Raw genomic sequence first — 18,391 nt, 5'->3', positions numbered from 1 at the left:
TCATCGCCTGACACTAATTATCATACCACAACGGACATAAATATCCCTAGAAAATATTCCTATTCATGAAAATCACAAATGAAATATATTGAGACACAGCTTAGCCTTTTGTTAATCACCCTGTCATCTCAGATTTTCAAAATGTGCTTCACAGCCAAAGCTAGACAATCATTTGTGTAAGTTTATCGATAGCCTAGCATAGCATTTTGTTCAGCTAGCAGCAGGTAACTTGGTAACGGAAATCAGAAAAGCAATCAAATTAAATCGTTTACCTTTGAGCTTCAGATGTTTTCACTCACGAGACTCCCAGTTAGATAGCAAATGTTCCTTTTTTCCAAAAATATTATTTATGTAGGCGAAATAGCTCCGTTTGTTCTTCACGTTTGGCTGAGAAATCACCCGGAAATTGGAGTCACAAAAACGGCGAAAAATATTCCAAATTAGCTCCATAATATCGACAGATACATGGCAAACGTTGTTTATAATCAATCCTCAAGGTGTTTTTCAAATATCTATTCGATAATATATCCATCGGGACAATTCGTTTTTCAGTAGGACCGATTGGAGTAATGGACGGCTATTCTTCAACATAAATGCGTAAAACTACGTCACAATGCTGTAGACACCTTGGGGAATACGTAGAAAGCGTAAGCTGGTTTATAGCACATTCACAGCTCAATAGGGACTCACATTCACAGCTCAATAGGGACTCACATTCACAGCTCAATCGGGACTCACATTCACAGCTCAATAGGGACTCACATTCACAGCTCAATAGGGACTCACATTCACAGCTCAATAGGGACTCACATTCACAGCTCAATAGGGACTCACATTCACAGCTCAAACGCAGCGCTTTCAAAATATGGGGCACTTCCGGATTGGATCAGTTCTGTTATACTCACAGACAATATCTTTACAGTTTTGGAAACGTTAGAGTGTTTTCTATCCTAAGCTGTCAATTATATGCATATTCTAGCATCTTGTCCTGACAAAATATCCCGTTTAAAACGGGAACGTTTTTTTTCCAAAAATGAAAATACTGCCCCTAGAGTCGCAACTACATTGCTTTGGGATGACAAATATAAAGGAAGAGACTGAGTAAGATAGTGATCAGAGTAACCATAGCAACAGAGGGCATGGTGTCAGCAGCTGCTTTCCACAAAACCTCAAGTGTTGCATCACTTCCTGCATCCCCATGACAACATAGTCCCTGCTACAACATAATAGAACACCATTATATATTAGGCACCCCTGAAATCAGTATACATGAAACTTAACAGCACTCTGTCCTGCAAGAGAGTATTCCTATTGAGGAAAATCTAGATGAGAGAGAGAGAGAGAGAGGGACAGAGACAGAGACAGCGAGTTAAAAAAGAACGAGAGAGAGAGAGAGAGAAACAGACAGAGAGAGGTGGGGTGTCAGAGAGAGAGACAGAGACAGAGACAGAGACAGAGACAGAGAGAGAGAAAAAAGAGAGAGAGACAGAGAGAGAGAGTGAGAGTAAAAAAAGAAAACGAGAGAGAGAGAGAGATACAGACAGACAGAGAGAGATGGGATGTCAGAGAGAGAGAAAGAGCGAGAGAGACAGATAGAGAGAGAGAAAGAGAGAGAGAGGTGGGGTGTCAGAGAGAGAGAGAGAGAGAGGTGGGGTGTCAGAGAGAAAGAGAGAGAGAAATAGAGAGAGAGAGAGAGAGAGAGAGAGAGAGGTGGGTGTCAGAGAGAGAGAGAGAGGTGGGGTGTCAGAGAGAGAGAGGCAGAGAGATAGATTGAGTGAATAAAGAGAGCAACAGAGAGAGAGAAGTAGTGACATTTGTCCAATGCTTGAACAGGAACAATTGATTTTCATCCAGCATTACAGTATTTCATATCACAACTTATTAGTTCATGTCTAAGATGAGAGATTCATCATACCAGCTCTTGATAGGCGACCACTGACGTGGTTTGGGAGGGTTGAGGAGGTGTTTGGGGATGTTGTAGAGAGGTTTGGGATGGTTGAGGAGGTGTTTGGGGATGTTGTAGAGAGGTCTGGGAGGGTTGTGGAGAGGTTAGAGGATGTTGTAGAGAGGTTTGGAAGGGTTGTGAAGACATGGCGTCGGGAGGTGACAGTTGAGGTTGTAGAAGTGGGAGGAGCTGTGAGTCAATAGAAAGTACAGATAAACACCAATACTGAAACAACTTCATGTCAGGAAATAAGTCAGGAAGTGAATTACTAGATAACAATTCATATGGAGAATTCACTTACCATCTGTAACTGTGAGATGCACCTCTTGGAATGTGTCTAGGCCATATCTCCCCACTCCACACCAGTAGGTCCCAGAGTCTGACTTCATCAGGTTCTTGATGACCACATAGAAGACTCCATCTCCCTTGTCTTCTATACTGTATCTACCTTGAGTTACAGTCTTGCTACCATTAGTTTCAACCAGAATGTCTCTACCAGAACATGTCCCCTTGCAGAAGTATTTGTTGTTGTTCCCTGCCAACGTGAACGAGCAGCCCACAGTGACTTGTCCTCCTACCACTTCCTTAGTGCCAGCTGACACCACAACACACAGAGCTGTCAAACAGAAACACACAGTACAGTCACAACTGATGACCTGTGAGATATACTTTAACCCTGCTCAAATCTAACTTTAACCCTGCTCAAATCTAACTTTAACCCTGCTCAAATCTAACTTTAGCCCTGCTCAAATCTAACTTTAACCCTGCTCAAATCTAACTTTAACCCTGCTCAAATCTAACTTTAGCCCTGCTCAAATCTAACATTAACCCTGCTCAAATCTAACATTAACCCTGCTCAAATCTGACTTTAACCCTGCTCAAATATAACTTTAACCCTGCTCAAATCTAACTTTAACCCTGCTCAAATCTAACTTTAACCCTGCTCAAATCTAACTTTAACCCTGCTCAAATCTAACTTTAACCCTGCTCACATCTAACTTTAATCCTGCTCAAATCTAACTTTAACCCTGCTCAAATCTAATTTTAACCCTGCTCAAATCTAACTTTAACCCTGTAATGAGTAAGATGGGAGACAGAGTGCTGGTTTCAAGTGCAGGGCACAGCAGGTGGAAAGGACCACAGGAAGAGGCAGGTAGTATGGTCCAGGGACAGGCAGAAGGTCATACACAGGAAGAGGCAGGTAGCATGGTCCAGGGACAGGCAGAAGGTCATACACAGGAAGAGGCAGGTAGCATGGTCCAGGGACAGGCAGAAGGTCATACACAGGAAGAGGCAGGTAGCATGGTCCAGGGCAGGCAGAAGGTCATACACAGGAAGAGGCAGGTAGCATGGTCCAGGGACAGGCAGAAGGTCATACACAGGAAGAGGCAGGTAGCATGGTCCAGGGACAGGCAGATGGTCATACACAGGGAATCCAAAAAGGTAACAGTACAGGCAGGGAAAAGGCTAATAACGTCGTCCGGGAGATCAGGAAAGAGGTGGATGACAGGAAATCTGACAGGCAAAAGTACAGGCAGGGAAAAGGCAAAACAACGTTGTTACTGAGGATGGCCAAAAACTACGATACACAGGAGGACTAATATGGGAATAAACAGAGATCCGAATAGAATGAGGACCAAAACAAACAATACCTCACAATGAACTGAACTAAATAGTGTGTGTAAATGACAGACGTGTGTGAACAGGTGATCAGAATTCAGGTGATTGGGATTCTGAGTGTGAGCTGTGTTTAGGGGGATCTATGTGTGAGAGTGTGAGCTGTGTTCAGGGGGATCTATGTGTGAGAGTGTGAGCTGTGTTCAGGGGGATCTATGTGTGAGAGTGTGAGCTGTGTTCAGGGGGATCTATGTGTGAGAGTGTAAGCTGGAAAGTGGGCTGGAAAGTGAGCTGTGTTCAGGGGGATCTATGTGTTTGAGAGAGTGAGTTGGAAGCAGCCGTTACAAACCATGTATAAATCATACTTTAACCCTGCTCAAATCTAACTTTAACCCTGCTCAAACCTGACTTTAACCCTGCTCAAATCATACTTTAACCCTGCTCAAACCTGACTTTAACCCTGCTCAAACCTGACTTTAACCCTGCTCAAATCATACTTTAACCCTGCTCAAACCTGACTTTAACCCTGCTCAAACCTGACTTTAACCCTGCTCAAACCTGACTTTAACCCTGCTCAAACCTGACTTTAACCCTGCTCAAATCTGACTTTAACCCTGCTCAAACCTGACTTTAACCCTGCTCAAACCTGACTTTAACCCTGCTCAAACCTGACTTTAACCCTGCTCAAACCTGACTTTAACCCTGCTCAAACCTGACTTTAACCCTGCTCAAACCTGACTTTAACCCTGCTCAAATCTGACTTTAACCCTGCTCAAACCTGACTTTAACCCTGCTCAAACCTGACTTTAACCCTGCTCAAACCTGACTTTAACCCTGCTCAAACCTGACTTTAACCCTGCTCAAACCTGACTTTAACCCTGCTCAAACCTGACTTTAACCCTGCTCAAATCTGACTTTAACCCTGCTCAAACCTGACTTTAACCCTGCTCAAATCTGACTTTAACCCTGCTCAAACCTGACTTTAACCCTGCTCAAACCTGACTTTAACCCTGCTCAAACCTGACTTTAACCCTGCTCAAACCTGACTTTAACCCTGCTCAAATCTGACTTTAACCCTGCTCAAATCTGACTTTAACCCTGCTCAAATCTGACTTTAACCCTGCTCAAACCTGACTTTAACCCTGCTCAAACCTGACTTTAACCCTGCTCAAACCTGACTTTAACCCTGCTCAAACCTGACTTTAACCCTGCTCAAACCTGACTTTAACCCTGCTCAAACCTGACTTTAACCCTGCTCAAACCTGACTTTAACCCTGCTCAAACTTGACTTTAACCCTGCTCAAACCTGACTTTAACCCTGCTCAAACCTGACTTTAACCCTGCTCAAACTTGACTTTAACCCTGGTCAAACCTGACTTTAACCCTGCTCAAATCTGACTTTAACCCTGCTCAAACCTGACTTTAACCCTGCTCAAACCTGACTTTAACCCTGCTCAAACCTGACTTTAACCCTGCTCAAACCTGACTTTAACCCTGCTCAAATCTGACTTTAACCCTGCTCAAACCTCACTTTAACCCTGCTCAAACCTGACTTTAACCCTGCTCAAACCCAGGTAATAGACCAACATATCAAACATTCTAAGTTCAGTTCATTATCATGAGGTACATGTGAAAAACAAACATTCTGGCTCCTTATAGACAAATACATATCTTATTCATTCTGTACTATATCAGACACTATTATGGAAACTGATACAGACAGACAGACAGACAGACAGACAGACAGACAGACAGACAGACAGACAGACAGACAGACAGACAGAAAGACAGACAGACAGACAGACAGACAGACAGACAGACAGACAGACAGACAGACAGACAGACAGACAGACAGACAGACAGACAGACAGACAGACAGACAGACAGACAGAACTCACCTGAGAGGAGACAGCAGGAGACAACATGGAGTATCTTCATTCTGGACAGTTACTCCTCAGTTACTATACTGTTAAAGTTACTTTACTACCTCAGTTACTATACTGTTGAAGTTACTTTACTACCACAGTTACTATACTGTTAAAGTTACTTTACTACCACAGTTACTATACTGTTAAAGTTACTTTACTACCACAGTTACTATACTGTTAAAGTTACTTTACTACCACAGTTACTATACTGTTAAAGTTACTTTACTACCACAGTTACTATACTGTTAAAGTTACTATACTGTTAAAGTTACTTTACTACCACAGTTACTATACTGTTAAAGTTATTTTACTATATTACCAGCTAGTTCAGGTCCACCTGGATAAATCTAACTTTAACCCTCTACAAACCTGACTTTAATCCTGCACAAACCCAGGTAAAAGACTCACCTGAGAGGAGACAGCAGGAGACAACATGGAGTATCTTCATTCTGGACAGTTACTCCTCAGTTACTATACTGTTAAAGTTACTTTACTACCCAGTTCCACAACAGAGTCTCTGTCAGCTACACACTTGACAGCAATGTTTCTGAAATGCTCTGTCTTTCTTAATTGAAAGCTCCTCCCTCATCTGACACCCCATCTCTCTCTCTCGCTCTCTGTCTCTCTGTCTCTCTGTCTCTCTCTCTCTCTCTCTCTGTCTCTCTCTCTCTCTCTCTCTCTCTCTCTCTCTCTCTCTCTCTCTCTCTCTCTCTGTCTCTCTCTCTCTCTCTCTGTCTCTCTCTCTCTCTCTCTCTCTCTCTCTCTCTCTCTCTGTCTCTCTCTCTCTCTCTCTCTCTCTCTCTCTCTCTCTCTCTCTCTCTCTCTCTCTCTCTCTCTCTCTCTCTCTCTCTCTCTCTCTCTCTCTGTCTCTCTCTCTCTCTCTCTCTCTCTCTCTCTCTCTCTCTCTCTCTCTCTCTCTCTCTCTCTCTGTCTCTCTCTCTGTCTCTCTCTCTCTCTCTCCAATTTAAGGGCTTTATTGGCATGGGAAACATATGTTAACATTGCCCAAGCAAGTGAAGTAGATAATAAACAAAAGTTAAATATACAATCAAATTAACAGTCTCTCTTTCTTTCTCTCTGCATGTTGAGTATAGTAATGGTGGTGTAGGGGGTGGGTATCTTACACATCCTGATAATTTCTCTGTCAGTGTCTCCAGGTCTATACTATATGTGCTGCAGAATGAAACTGGTTCAAACTGGCCGGAGGTTAGACTTCTAAACCACCAGAGAACTCAGCTATCTGTGGTGACTAAGTGTTAAAACTGTCAACTTCTCTGTTCTAAAGTTACCATGTTTATTTCAGCAGAGGAGGAACACATTGTTGTGATGATGACAATATAGTTAAAGTACACATCAATATATTTTATAACTTTTTTCTGACATTTAATTGATCCAAATACAGTCTTTGTAAATGATCAACTCAACAGATGAGTTTCTGAACAGAATAAACATCCCTCCTCTACAACCCAACTCCCCCTTAATGAATGATGTCATCACATAACAGACAAGCTACTGAGATCTCAGTAAACCAACAGAACGACCTCCACATCGCCCCCTACAGAATATTATCAGTACTGATGAATAAATCTACTATAATCTCCACCACCAGTCGGCTCTCTATTGATCCTGGGGGACGAGGTTACAGTCTAATAAACTACATGTTTCAACTCGGTCAATTCAGGAAGTGAAGTGACATTCCATTCATGGATTGAAAAGTCCACATGGAAAATGATGGTCATCAATGATAAATTGAATTGCGATTCATTGTCTGTATTAAAATGGAATTGAATTAAACAATTGTTTCAGCAGAAGAGGAACACATTGTTGAGATGATGACAATATAGTTTAAGTGTGTCACGGCTGTTGAAAGAACTGGACCAAGGTGCAGCGTGGTGAGCGTACATATTCCTTTTTTATTTAGGATGACGCCGACAAAAACAATAAACAACACAAAAACAGCTGTGAAGCTTAAGGCTATAGTGCCAACAAACAAAGACTACTTCCCACACAGAAAGGAGGGAAAAAGGGCTACCAACAATAGACAGCTGTCTCTGGTTGAGAACCACACCTGGCCAAAATATAGAAACCTAAAATCATAGAAAACAAAACCTAGAATGCCCTTCCCAAATCACACCTTGACCAAACCAAATAGAGACATTAAAATCTACATACAGGGCATGACAAAGTACACATCAATATATTTTATTACATTGATCCATGTATTTACAGTGATTGAGAAGGTATGGTGCAGAATGGATTTCCAAAAGTAGAAATGGTTACAAAGACTAACATTTTAAGACTAACACTCTCCTGTCTCTGTGTCAATGTAATGGTGTCATCATTTCAGTTTGGGTCTGTTGTGTTGAAGTTTGAGAGGTGGAGTCTTGGGTTGTTGTGTTGAGGGTTTGGGAGGTGGAGTCTTGGGTTGTTTGGTAGGTGCAGTCTTGTGTTGCTGTGTTGAGGGTTTTGTAGGTGGAGTCTTGGGTTGCTATGTTGAGGGTTTGGTAGGTGGAGTCTTGGGTTGTTGTGTTGAGGGTTTGGGAGAAGGAGTCTTGGGTTATTGTGTTGAGGGTTTGGTAGGTGGAGTCTTGGGTTGTTGTGTTGAATGTTTGGTAGGTGGAGTCCTGGGTTGTTGTATTGAGGGTTTGGTAGGTGGAGTCTTTGGTTGTGTTGAGGGTTTGGTAGGTGGTCTTGGGTTGTTTTGTAGGTGGAGTCTTGGGTTGTTGCATTGAGGGTTTGGTAGGTGGAGTCTTGGGTTGTTGTGTTGAGGGTTTGGTAGGTAGAGTCTTGGGTTGTTGTGTTGAGGGTTTGGTAGTTTGAGTCTTGGGTTGTTGTGTTGAATGTTTGGTTGGTGGAGTCTTGGATTGTTGTGTCGAGGGTTTGGTAGGTGGAGTCGTTGGTTGTTGTGTTGAGGGTGTGGTAGGTGGAATCTTGGGTTGTTGTGTTGAGGGTTTGGTAGGTGGAGTATTGAGTTGTTGTATTGAGGGTTTGGTAGGTGGAGTCTTGGGTTGTTGTATTGAGGGTTTGGTAGGTGGAGTCTTGGGTTGTTGTGTTGAGGGTTTGGTAGGTGGAGTCTTGAGTTGTTGTGTTGAGGGTTTGGCAGGTGGAGTCTTGGGTTGTTGTGTCGAGGGTTTGGTAGGTTGAGTCTTGGGTTGTTTTGTAGGTGGAGTCTTGGGTTGTTGTATTATGGATTTGGTTGGTGGAGTCTTGGGTTGTCGTGTTTAGGGTTTGGTAGGTGGAGTCTTTGGTTGTTGTTTTGAGGGTTTGGTAGGTGTAATCTTGGGTTGTTGTGTTGAGGGTTTGGTAGGTGGAGTATTGAGTTGTTGTATTGAGGGTTTGGTAGGTGGAGTTTCGGGTTGTTGTATTGAGGGTTTGGTAGGTGGAGTCTTTGGTTGTGTTGAGGGTTTGGTAGGTGGAGTCTTGGGTTGTTGTGTTGAGGGTTTGGCAGGTGGAGTCTTGGGTTGTTGTGTCGAGGGTTTGGTAGGTGGAGTCTTGGGTTGTTGTATTGAGGGTTTGCTAGGTGGAGTCTTGGGTTGTTGTGTTGAGGGTTTGGTAGGTGGAGTCTTTGGTTGTTGTATTGAGGGTTTGGTAGGTGTAATCTTGGGTTGTTGTGTTGAGGGTTTGGTAGGTGGAGTATTGAGTTGTTGTATTGAGGGTTTGGTAGGTGGAGTTTCGGGTTGTTGTATTGAGGGTTTGGTAGGTGGAGTCTTTGGTTGTGTTGAGGGTTTGGTAGGTGGAGTCTTGGGTTGTTGTGTTGAGGGTTTGGCAGGTGGAGTCTTGGGTTGTTGTGTTGAGGGTTTGGCAGGTGGAGTCTTGGGTTGTTGTGTCGAGGGTTTGGTAGGTGTAGTCTTGGGTTGTTTTGTAGGTGGAGTCTTGGGTTGTTGTATTATGGATTTGGTTCGTGGAGTCTTGGGTTGTTGTATTGAGGGTTTGCTAGGTGGAGTCTTGGGTTGTTGTGTTGAGGGTTTGGTAGGTGGAGTCTTGGGTTGCTGTGTTGAGGGTTTGGTAGGTGGAGACTTGGGTTGTTGTGTTGAGGGTTTGGTAAGTGGAGTCTTGGGATGCTATGTTGAGGGTTTGGTAGGTGGAGTCTTGGGTTGTTTGTAGGTGGAGTCTTGGGTTGTTGTATTGAGGGTTTGGTAGGTGGAGTCTTGGGTTGTTGTGTTGAGGGTTTGGTAGGTGGAGTCTTGGGTTGTTGAGTTGAGGGTTTGGTAGGTGGAGTCTTTGGTTGTTGTGTTGAGGGTTTGGCAGGTGGAGTCTTGGGTTGTTGTATTGAGGGTTTGGTAGGTGGAGTCTTGGGTTGTTGTGTTGAGGGTTTGGTAGGTGGAGTATTGAGTTGTTGTATTGAGGGTTTGGTAGGTGGAGTCTTGGGTTGCTGTGTTGAGGGTTTGGTAGGTGGAGTCTTGGGTTGTTGTGTTGAGGGTTTGGGAGGTGGAGTCTTGGGTTGTTGTATTGAGGGTTTGGTAGGTGGAGTCTTGGGTTGTTGTATTGAGGTTTGGTAGGTGGAGTCTTGGGTTGCTGTATTGAGATTTGGTAGGTGGAGTCTTGGGTTGCTGTGTTGAGGGTTTGGTAGGTTGAGTCTTGGGTTGCTGTGTTGAGGGTTTGGTTGGTGGAGTCTTGGGTTGTTGTGTTGATGGTTTGGGAGGTGGTGTCTTGGGTTGTTGTATTGAGCGTTTGGTAGGTGGAGTCTTGGGTTGTTGTATTGAGGTTTGGTAGGTGGAGTCTTGGGTTGTTGTATTGAGATTTTGTAGGTGGAGTCTTGGGTTGCTGTGTTGAGGGTTTGGTAGGTGGAGTCTTGGGTTGTTGTGTTGAGGGTTTGGTAGGTGGAGTATTGGTTTGCTGTGTTGAGGGTTTGGTAGGTGGAGTCTTGGGTTGCTATGTTGAGGGTTTGGTAGGAGGAGTCTTGGGTTGTTGTGTCTGGATTGGTGACTGGCCCTGTGGAACACAACATATAAATCATGTGTGTGTACGTGCAGTGGTGTGGTAGTGGTGTAGTAGTGTAGTGGTGTAGTAGTGTAGTAGTGTAGTGCTGTAGTAGTGTAGTAGATGTGTAGTAGAGGTGTAGTGGTGTAGTAGTGTAGTGGTGTAGTAGTGTATTAGAGGTGTAGTAGTGTAGTGCTGTAGTAGTGTAGTAGTGTAGTAGTGTAGTGGTGTCATAGTGTACTAGAGGTGTAGTGGTGTAGTAGTGTAGTGCTGTAGTAGTGTAGTAGTGTAGTAGTGTAGTGGTGTCGTAGTGTAGTAGAGGTGTAGTGGTGTAGTAGTGTAGTGCTGTAGTAGTGTAGTAGTGTAGCAGTGTAGTGGTGTCGTAGTGTAGTAGAGGTGTAGTGGTGTAGTAGTGTAGTGCTGTAGTAGTGTAGTAGTATAGTGGTAGTGTAGTAGTGTAGTATTGTAGTAGTGTCGTTGTGTAGTGGTGTAGTAGTGTAGTAGTAGTGTAGTGGTTTAGAGGTGTAGTAGTGTAGTATTGTAGTCATGTAGTAGCGTAGTGGTGTAGTGGTGTAGTAGTAGTGTAGTAGCGTAGTGGTGTAGTAGTGTAGTAGTGTAGTGGTGTAGTAGTGTAGTGGTGTAGTAGTGTAGTGGTGTAGTAGTGGTGTAGTAGTGTAGTGGTGTAGTAGTGTAGTGGTGTAGTAGTGTAGTAGTGTAGTTGTGCCTGGAACAGTGGGTATACTCTAATTTTGCCCAAAATGTCCCAAACGGCCCACCTGAATGACCTAAAATTATACATCTTCCACAGTCAGGTAAACCCAAGCTTTACTGTGCTGGCCTGAATATTTTCTTCATGCTAACAGTTCTAGCAGGAGTATCCAGGCCAATCTGGGCTTGGCTTGGCATGGCTGAGTGTCAGCTTAGTTCTGCAGTGTGTAAACCACCATTGTGTTCTTGTGTTCGGAGTTCCTACAGGACCTCTCTTCCCACTACAGAGCCAAGCTGGACTGGGCTGGCCTGGTTAGTCATTCAACTGAAGCTTGGAACTGAACTGACTGAAACTGAACTGAAAATGATTCATCAGATCCAGCAGGGTGAAAAGGGGTTTAGTGACAGTACTGGTACTGCATAATATATTGTAGTCTAATAAACTGTACTCTACCCCTTCTGTGAAACAAAACAAAACTAGATAGTGCTGGATAGCAAGTTGGATAATGTTGATGAGAGTCGACCAAGAAATAGGTCACTGACAGCCTGTGTAATTGATGGAAAGACAACAAATGACTTTTGATTTCAACAAGGTTGTTGTGAAATAAGAGAACAGTCGAGGGTTGTAACAGTGATAAAGTTGTCTATCACCTGTTACAATCATGTTCAACAGAACCAGTTACAACTGAAGTATCTGACCATCAATAGATTCAAGAAAAAGCCATTTGTTTTTTAATAAATCCTGTTTGGGATAGGAGGCAGTATTTTCACGTCCGGATGAAAAGCGTGTCCAAAGTAAACTGCCTGCTACTAAGGCCCAGAAGCTAGGATATGCATATAATTGGTCGTTTTGGATAAAAAAAAACACTAAAGTTTCTAAAACTGTTAAAATAATGTCTGAGTATAACAAAACTTATTTGGCAGGTGAAACCCCGAGGACAAACCATCCAGGAAAAATATTTGTTGAGGTGATTTCTGTGGCAATTGGTTGCAGTTCCTATTGCTTCCACTAGAAGTCAACAGTCTTTAGAAATTGGTTTTTGTTTTTCTTTAGAGAAATGAAGAAGTACGGCGATTCAGAACGAGGGTCCATCTGAGTGGACTATACTGTTTTGATGTGAGCTCCAGGTCAGGCGCTTCACGTTGTTTTTATCCTTTATTGAACACAGTTTATCCCATCTAAAATGTTATCGATTATTTACGTTTTATTTAAGTTGGATTAGGAAAGTTGTTTGAAATGTTTGGACAGCGTTTACAGGTAACTTATTAGATACTTTGTAGTCATGCTGGGCGAGTTGGAACCGGTGTTTTTCTGAATCAAACGCGCCAAATAAATTGACATTTTGGAGATATAACGACGGAATTAATTGAACAAAAGGACCATTTGTGATGATTATGGGACATATTGGAGTGCCAACAGAAGATGCTCTTCAAAGGTAAGGCATGAATTATATCGTTATTTCTGAGTTGTGTGTCGTACCTGGCGGGTTGAAATGATTGTCATGTGTTTGTTTGATGTCCTCAGATTATCGCATGGTTTGCTTTCACCGTAAAGCCTTTTTGAAATCTGACACGGTTGCTAGATTAACAAGTTAAGCTTTAATTTGGTGTATTGCACTTGTGAATGTATGAAAGTTAAATATTTATTTTCTTTTTTTCTTTTTTTCGCGCTCTGCAATTTCACCGGATGTTTTCGGTGAACCTAGCCATAAAATGTTTTTTTAACACAGCAGCCCCATATCATCAGGTGCAAAATATAATTTTCAAATATTTAATTTTTCAGTCCATTATATTGTTATTAGGCCTACAAAATAGATGTGTGTTGACTGTGATCAGGCCACGGGAAAATAATACTGTCTGCTAGGCTCAACTAACTTACAAACTAGGCTGTATATGATGGCATTGCGCAATTATGGTGTTTCTAAAAATTAATTAAAAGACACTGGAATAATTAATATTTTGTTTTAATAGTTTTTAATTCTAAGTTTATAAAAGTGGTTTTATTTCATATTATAGAGCCTAAATGTTCAATTTAAAGTCTATATTGGTTGAATACAACAAGATGTTGTTGAAATGCTGAGTGCTCCTGCTACCTATAGAGTGTCACAAATGCTTCACAAGGCTACAGCCTTGAAGTCATAATAGCTTAATATAATATTTTTCATTACTTCTTAAACTACATGGCTGGTTTGTTCCTGAATGATTTAGAGTTATTATGTTGTTTAATAGCTAATGACAGGTTGTTTAAATGTTGAGAGCTTCTGAGATCGCCCACTGATAAGGTGTATACCTCCACTCCACTACGTTGATATGTATCCGTGGGTATTAAGAAGTTTAATAGCTAATGACAGGTTGTTTAAATGTTGAGAGCTTCTGAGATCTGATAAGGTGTATACCGATACTTTGATACATATTTGTGGGGATTAGAAGTCATTTTACACAAAACAACAAACATACATACATCTGAGAGTTACTCACTTGATGATGTCCTGTCTCTCCTCCATTTGTAGATCAGTAGCAGGATGAGTCCCACCACCAACACAGTCAGACTCACACACACCATGATGACCACTGGAGTAACTGATAGGAACACAGACAGACAGACAGACAGACAGACAGACAGACAGACAGACAGACAGACAGACAGACAGACAGACAGACAGACAGACAGACAGACAGACAGACAGACAGACAGACAGACAGACAGACAGACAGACAGACATATTGTTAGATAGTGATCAGAGTAACCATAGCAACCTCAAGAGTGACATGACTTCCTGTTGGCCTCTATATCATCAGCATGACAACATTGCCATTAGTAGAAAACAAACTTACCAGCACTCGGACTCTGTCCTGCTCCGGGAGTGTCTGAGTGAGTGTCTGAGTGAGTGAGTGAGTGAGTGAGTGAGTGAGTGAGTGAGTGAGTGAGTGAGTGAGTGAGTGAGTGAGTGAGTGAGTGAGTGAGTGAGTGAGTGAGTGAGTGAGAGAGAGAGAGAGAGAGAGAGAGAGAGAGAGAGAGAGAGAGAGAGAGAGAGAGAGATTTGTCCAATGCATGACCAGATATAGTTGATTCTGTCTATATTATCTGATAGCCTGATTACAGTATATAGCAGCATATTATAGTTGTCTGAAGGTGATAGATTGATAGAAGCGATAGGTCCATCATACCTGCTCTCTGAAGGATCAACACTGATTTTCATCCAGCATTACAGCATTTCATATCACAACATATTAATTGTAATGTCGAAGATGAGAGATTCATCATACCATCTCTTGATAGGCGACCACTGACGTGGTTTGGGAGGGTTGAGGAGGTGTTTGGGGATGTTGTAGAGAGGTTTGGGAGGGTTGAGGAGGTGTTTGGGGATGTTGTAGAGAGGTCTGGGAGGGTTGTGGAGAGGTTAGAGGATGTTGTAGAAAGGTTTGGGATGGTTGTGGAGACATGGGGTCTGGAGGTGACAGTTGAGGTTGTAGAAGTGGGAGGAGCTGTGAGTCAATAGAAAGTACAGATAAACACCAATACTGAAACAACTTCATGTCAGGAAATAAGTCAGGAAGTGAATTACTAGATAACAATTCATATGGAGAATTCACTTACCATCTGTAACTGTGAGATGCACCTCTTGGAATGTGTCTAGGCCATATCTCCCCACTCCACACCAGTAGGTCCCAGAGTCTGTCTTCATCAGGTTCTTGATGGTCACATAGAAGTCTCCATCTCCCTTGTCTTCTATACTGTATCTATCTTGAGATACATTCTTGCTACCATTAGTTTCAACCAGAATGTCTCTACCAGAACATGTCCCCTTGCAGAAGTATTTGTTGTTGTTCCCTGCCAACGTGAACGAGCAGCCCACAGTGATTTGTCCTCCTACCACTTCCTTAGTGACAGCTGACCCCACAACACACAAAGCTGTCAAACAGAAACACACAATACAGTCACAACTGATGACCTGTGAGATAAATTTTAACCCTGCTCAAATCTAACATTAACCCTGCTCAAATCTAACTTTAACCCTGCTCAAATCTAACTTTAATCCTGCTCAAATCTAACTTTAACCCTGCTCAAATCTAATTTTAATCCTGCTCAAATCTAACTTTAACCCTGCTCAAATCTAATTTTAATCCTGCTCAAATCTAACTTTAATCCTGCTCAAATCTAATTTTAATCCTGCTCAAATCTAACTTTAACCCTGCTCAAATCTAACTTTAATCCTGCTCAAATCTAACTTTAACCCTGCTCAAATCTAATTTTAATCCTGCTCAAATCTAACTTTAACCCTGCTCAAATCTAACTTTAATCCTGCTCAAATCTAACTTTAATCCTGCTCAAATCTAACTTTAATCCTGCTCAAATCTAACTTTAACCCTGCTCAAATCTAACTTTAATCCTGCTCAAATCTAACTTTAACCCTGCTCAAATCTAATTTTAATCCTGCTCAAATCTAACTTTAACCCTGCTCAAATCTAACTTTAATCCTGCTCAAATCTAACTTTAATCCTGCTCAAATCTAACGTTAACCCTGCTCAAATCTAACTTTAACCCTGCTCAAATCTAACTTTAACCCTGCTCAAACCTGACTTTAACCCTGCTCAAACCTGACTTTAACCCTGCTCAAACCTGACTTTAACCCTGCTCAAACCTGACTTTAACCCTGCTCAAACCCATGTAAAAGACCAACGTATCAAACATTATAAGTAAAGTGCATTATCATAAAGCACATGTGGAAAAAAACTCAGAACTGTAAAACATTCTGGCTCCTTATAACAAAAACGGATCTTATTCCATATGTACTATATGATCCAGACAGACAGACAGACAGACAGACAGACAGACAGACAGACAGACAGACAGACAGACAGACAGACAGACAGACAGACAGACAGACAGACAGACAGACAGACAGACAGACAGACAGAACTCACCTGAGAGGAGAAAGCAGGAGACAACATGGAGTATCTTCATTCTGGACAGTTACTCCTCAGTTACTATACTGTTAAAGTTACTTTACTACCTCAGTTACTATACTGTTAAAGTTACTTTACTACCACAGTTACTATACTGTTAAAGTTACTTTACTACCACAGTTACTATACTGTTAAAGTTACTTTACTATCACAGTTACTATACTGTTAAAGTTACTTTACTACCACAGTTACTATACTGTTAAAGTTACTATACTGTTAAAGTTACTTTACTACCTCAGTTACTATACTGTTAAAGTTACTTTACCACCACAGTTACTATACTGGTAATGTTATTTTACTATACTACCTGCTAGCCCAGAGAGTCTCTGTCAGCTACACACTTGACAGCAGGGTGTTTCTGAAACGCTCTGTCTTCCTTAATTGAAAGCTCCTCCCTCATCTGACACGCCACCCCTCTCCTCTGTCTCTCTCTCTTTCTCTTTATCTATCTCTCTTTCTGTCTTTTGTCTCTGTCTTTTGTCTCTCTCTGTCTTTAAATTAAATTAAATTCAAAGGGTTTATTGGGAAACATGCTTACATTGTAAAAGCAGAGAGTCTGTCTGTCTGTCTGTCACTCTCTCTCTCTCTCTCTCTCTCTCTCAATTCAATTCAATTTCAATTGAAGTGCTTTATTGGCATGGGAAACATATGTTAACATTGCCCAAGCAAGTGAAGTAGATAATAAACAAAAGTGAAATAAACATTCAAGATTAACAGTCTCTCTCTTTCTCTCTGCATGTCAAGGAGATGAGTATAGTGATGCTGGTGGTGAAGGGGGTGGGTATTATCCTACACATCCTGTTGATTTCTCTGTAGTGACCTCAGTGTCTGCATGTCTATATGTGCTGCAGAGTGAAACTGGTTCAAACTGGCCGGAGGTTAGACTTCTAAACCACCAGAGAACTCAGCTATCTGTGGTGACTAAGTGTTAAAACTGTCAACTTCTCTGTTCTAAAGTGACCATGTTTGTTTCAGCAGAGGAGGAACACATTGTTGAGATGATGACAATATAGTTAAAGTATACATCATTATATTTTATAACTTTTTTTCTGACATTTATTGATCAAATACAGTCTTTGTAAACGGATTTCCAAAAGTATAAATGGTTACAAATAATAACATTTTACTAAAACTCTCCTGTCTCTGTGTCAGTTTAATGGTGTCATCATTTCAGTTTGGGTCTGTTGTGTTGAGGGTTTGGTAGGTGGAGTCTTGGGTTGGTGTGTTGAGGGTTTGGTAGGTGGAGACTTGGGTTGTTGTGTTGAGGGTTTGGTAGGTGGAGTCTTGGGTTGTTGTGTTGAGGGTTTGGTAGGTGGAGTCTTTGGTTGTTGTATTGAGGGTTTGGTAGGTGGAGTCTTGGGTTGTTGTGTTGAGGGTTTGGTAGGTGGAGTCTTGGGTTGTTGTATTGAGGGTTTGGTAGGTGGAGTCTTTGGTTGTTGTATTGAGGGTTTGGTGGGTGGAATCTTGGGTTGTTGTGTTGAGGGTTTGGTAGGTGGAGTATTGAGTTGTTGTATTGAGGGTTTGGTAGGTGGAGTCTTGGGTTGTTGTGTTGAGGGTTTGGTAGGTGGACGATGGTTTTGGGATGTTTTGTAGGTGGAGTCTTGGGTTGTTCCATTGAGGGTTTGGTAGGTGGAGTCTTGGGTTGTTGTATTGAGGGTTTTGTAGGTGGAGTCTTGGGTTGTTGTGTTGAGGGTTTGGTTTTTGGGTTTTGGGTTGTTTGGTAGGTGGAGTCTTGGGTTGTTGTGTTGAGGGTTTGGTAGGTGGAGTCTTGGGTTGTTGTGTCTAGGGTTTGGTAGGTGGAGTCTTGGGATGCTATGTTGAGGGTTTGGTAGGTGGAGTCTTGGGTTGTTTGTAGGTGGAGTCTTGGGTTGTTTTGTAGGTGGAGTCTTGGGTTGTTGTATTATGGATTTGGCAGGTGGAGTCTTGGGTTGTTGTGTTGAGGGTTTTGTAGGTGGAGTCTTCGGTTGTTGTGTTGAGGGTTTGGTAGGTTGAGTCTTGGGTTGCTGTGCTGAGGGTTTGGTAGGTGGAGTCTTCGGTTGTTGTGTTGAGGGTTTGGTAGGTGGAGTCTTGGGATGCTATGTTGAGGGTTTGGTAGGTGGAGTCTTGGGTTGTTTGTAGGTGGAGTCTTGGGTTGATGTGTTGAGGGTTTTGTAGGTGGAGTCTTGGGTTGTTGTATTGAGATTTGGTAAGTGGAGTCTTGGGTTGTTGTGTTGAGGGTTTGGTAGGGGGAGTCTTGGGTTGTTGTGTTGAGGGTTTGGTAGGTGGAGTCTTGGGTTGCTGTGTTGAGGTTTTGGTAGGTGGAGTC

General features: G+C 42.2%; 1 protein-coding gene across 8 annotated transcripts in view; it reads right to left on the bottom strand.

Moving 5' to 3' along the window:
• LOC109886102 (CMRF35-like molecule 1) overlaps positions 1–18,391 on the bottom strand; it is a 47,537-nt gene that overhangs the window by 2,884 nt on the left and 26,262 nt on the right. For 2 of the 8 annotated variants that reach the window (XM_031821673.1, XM_031821679.1), the window contains exons 1-3: positions 5,461–5,785; positions 2,247–2,561; positions 1,916–2,134 (exon numbers count right to left, since the gene is read on the bottom strand). In XM_031821673.1, coding sequence (XP_031677533.1) covers positions 1,916–2,134; positions 2,247–2,561; positions 5,461–5,500 — 574 coding nt within the window. In that variant the 5' untranslated portion in view covers positions 5,501–5,785. Of the gene's footprint in view, positions 1–1,915; positions 2,135–2,246; positions 2,562–5,460; positions 5,788–5,898; positions 6,043–16,044; positions 16,559–18,391 lie in introns of those variants that run through there. The other 6 variants (XM_031821675.1, XM_031821674.1, XM_031821680.1 and 3 more) reach the window with 6 other exon arrangements.

This window comes from Oncorhynchus kisutch, unplaced genomic scaffold (assembly GCF_002021735.2).
Source record: "Oncorhynchus kisutch isolate 150728-3 unplaced genomic scaffold, Okis_V2 scaffold4008, whole genome shotgun sequence".
Classification (NCBI taxonomy): Eukaryota; Metazoa; Chordata; class Actinopteri; order Salmoniformes; family Salmonidae; genus Oncorhynchus; species Oncorhynchus kisutch.
Note: the sequence above shows the minus strand (reverse complement) of the source record. Positions and strands in the feature narration are given on the sequence as shown.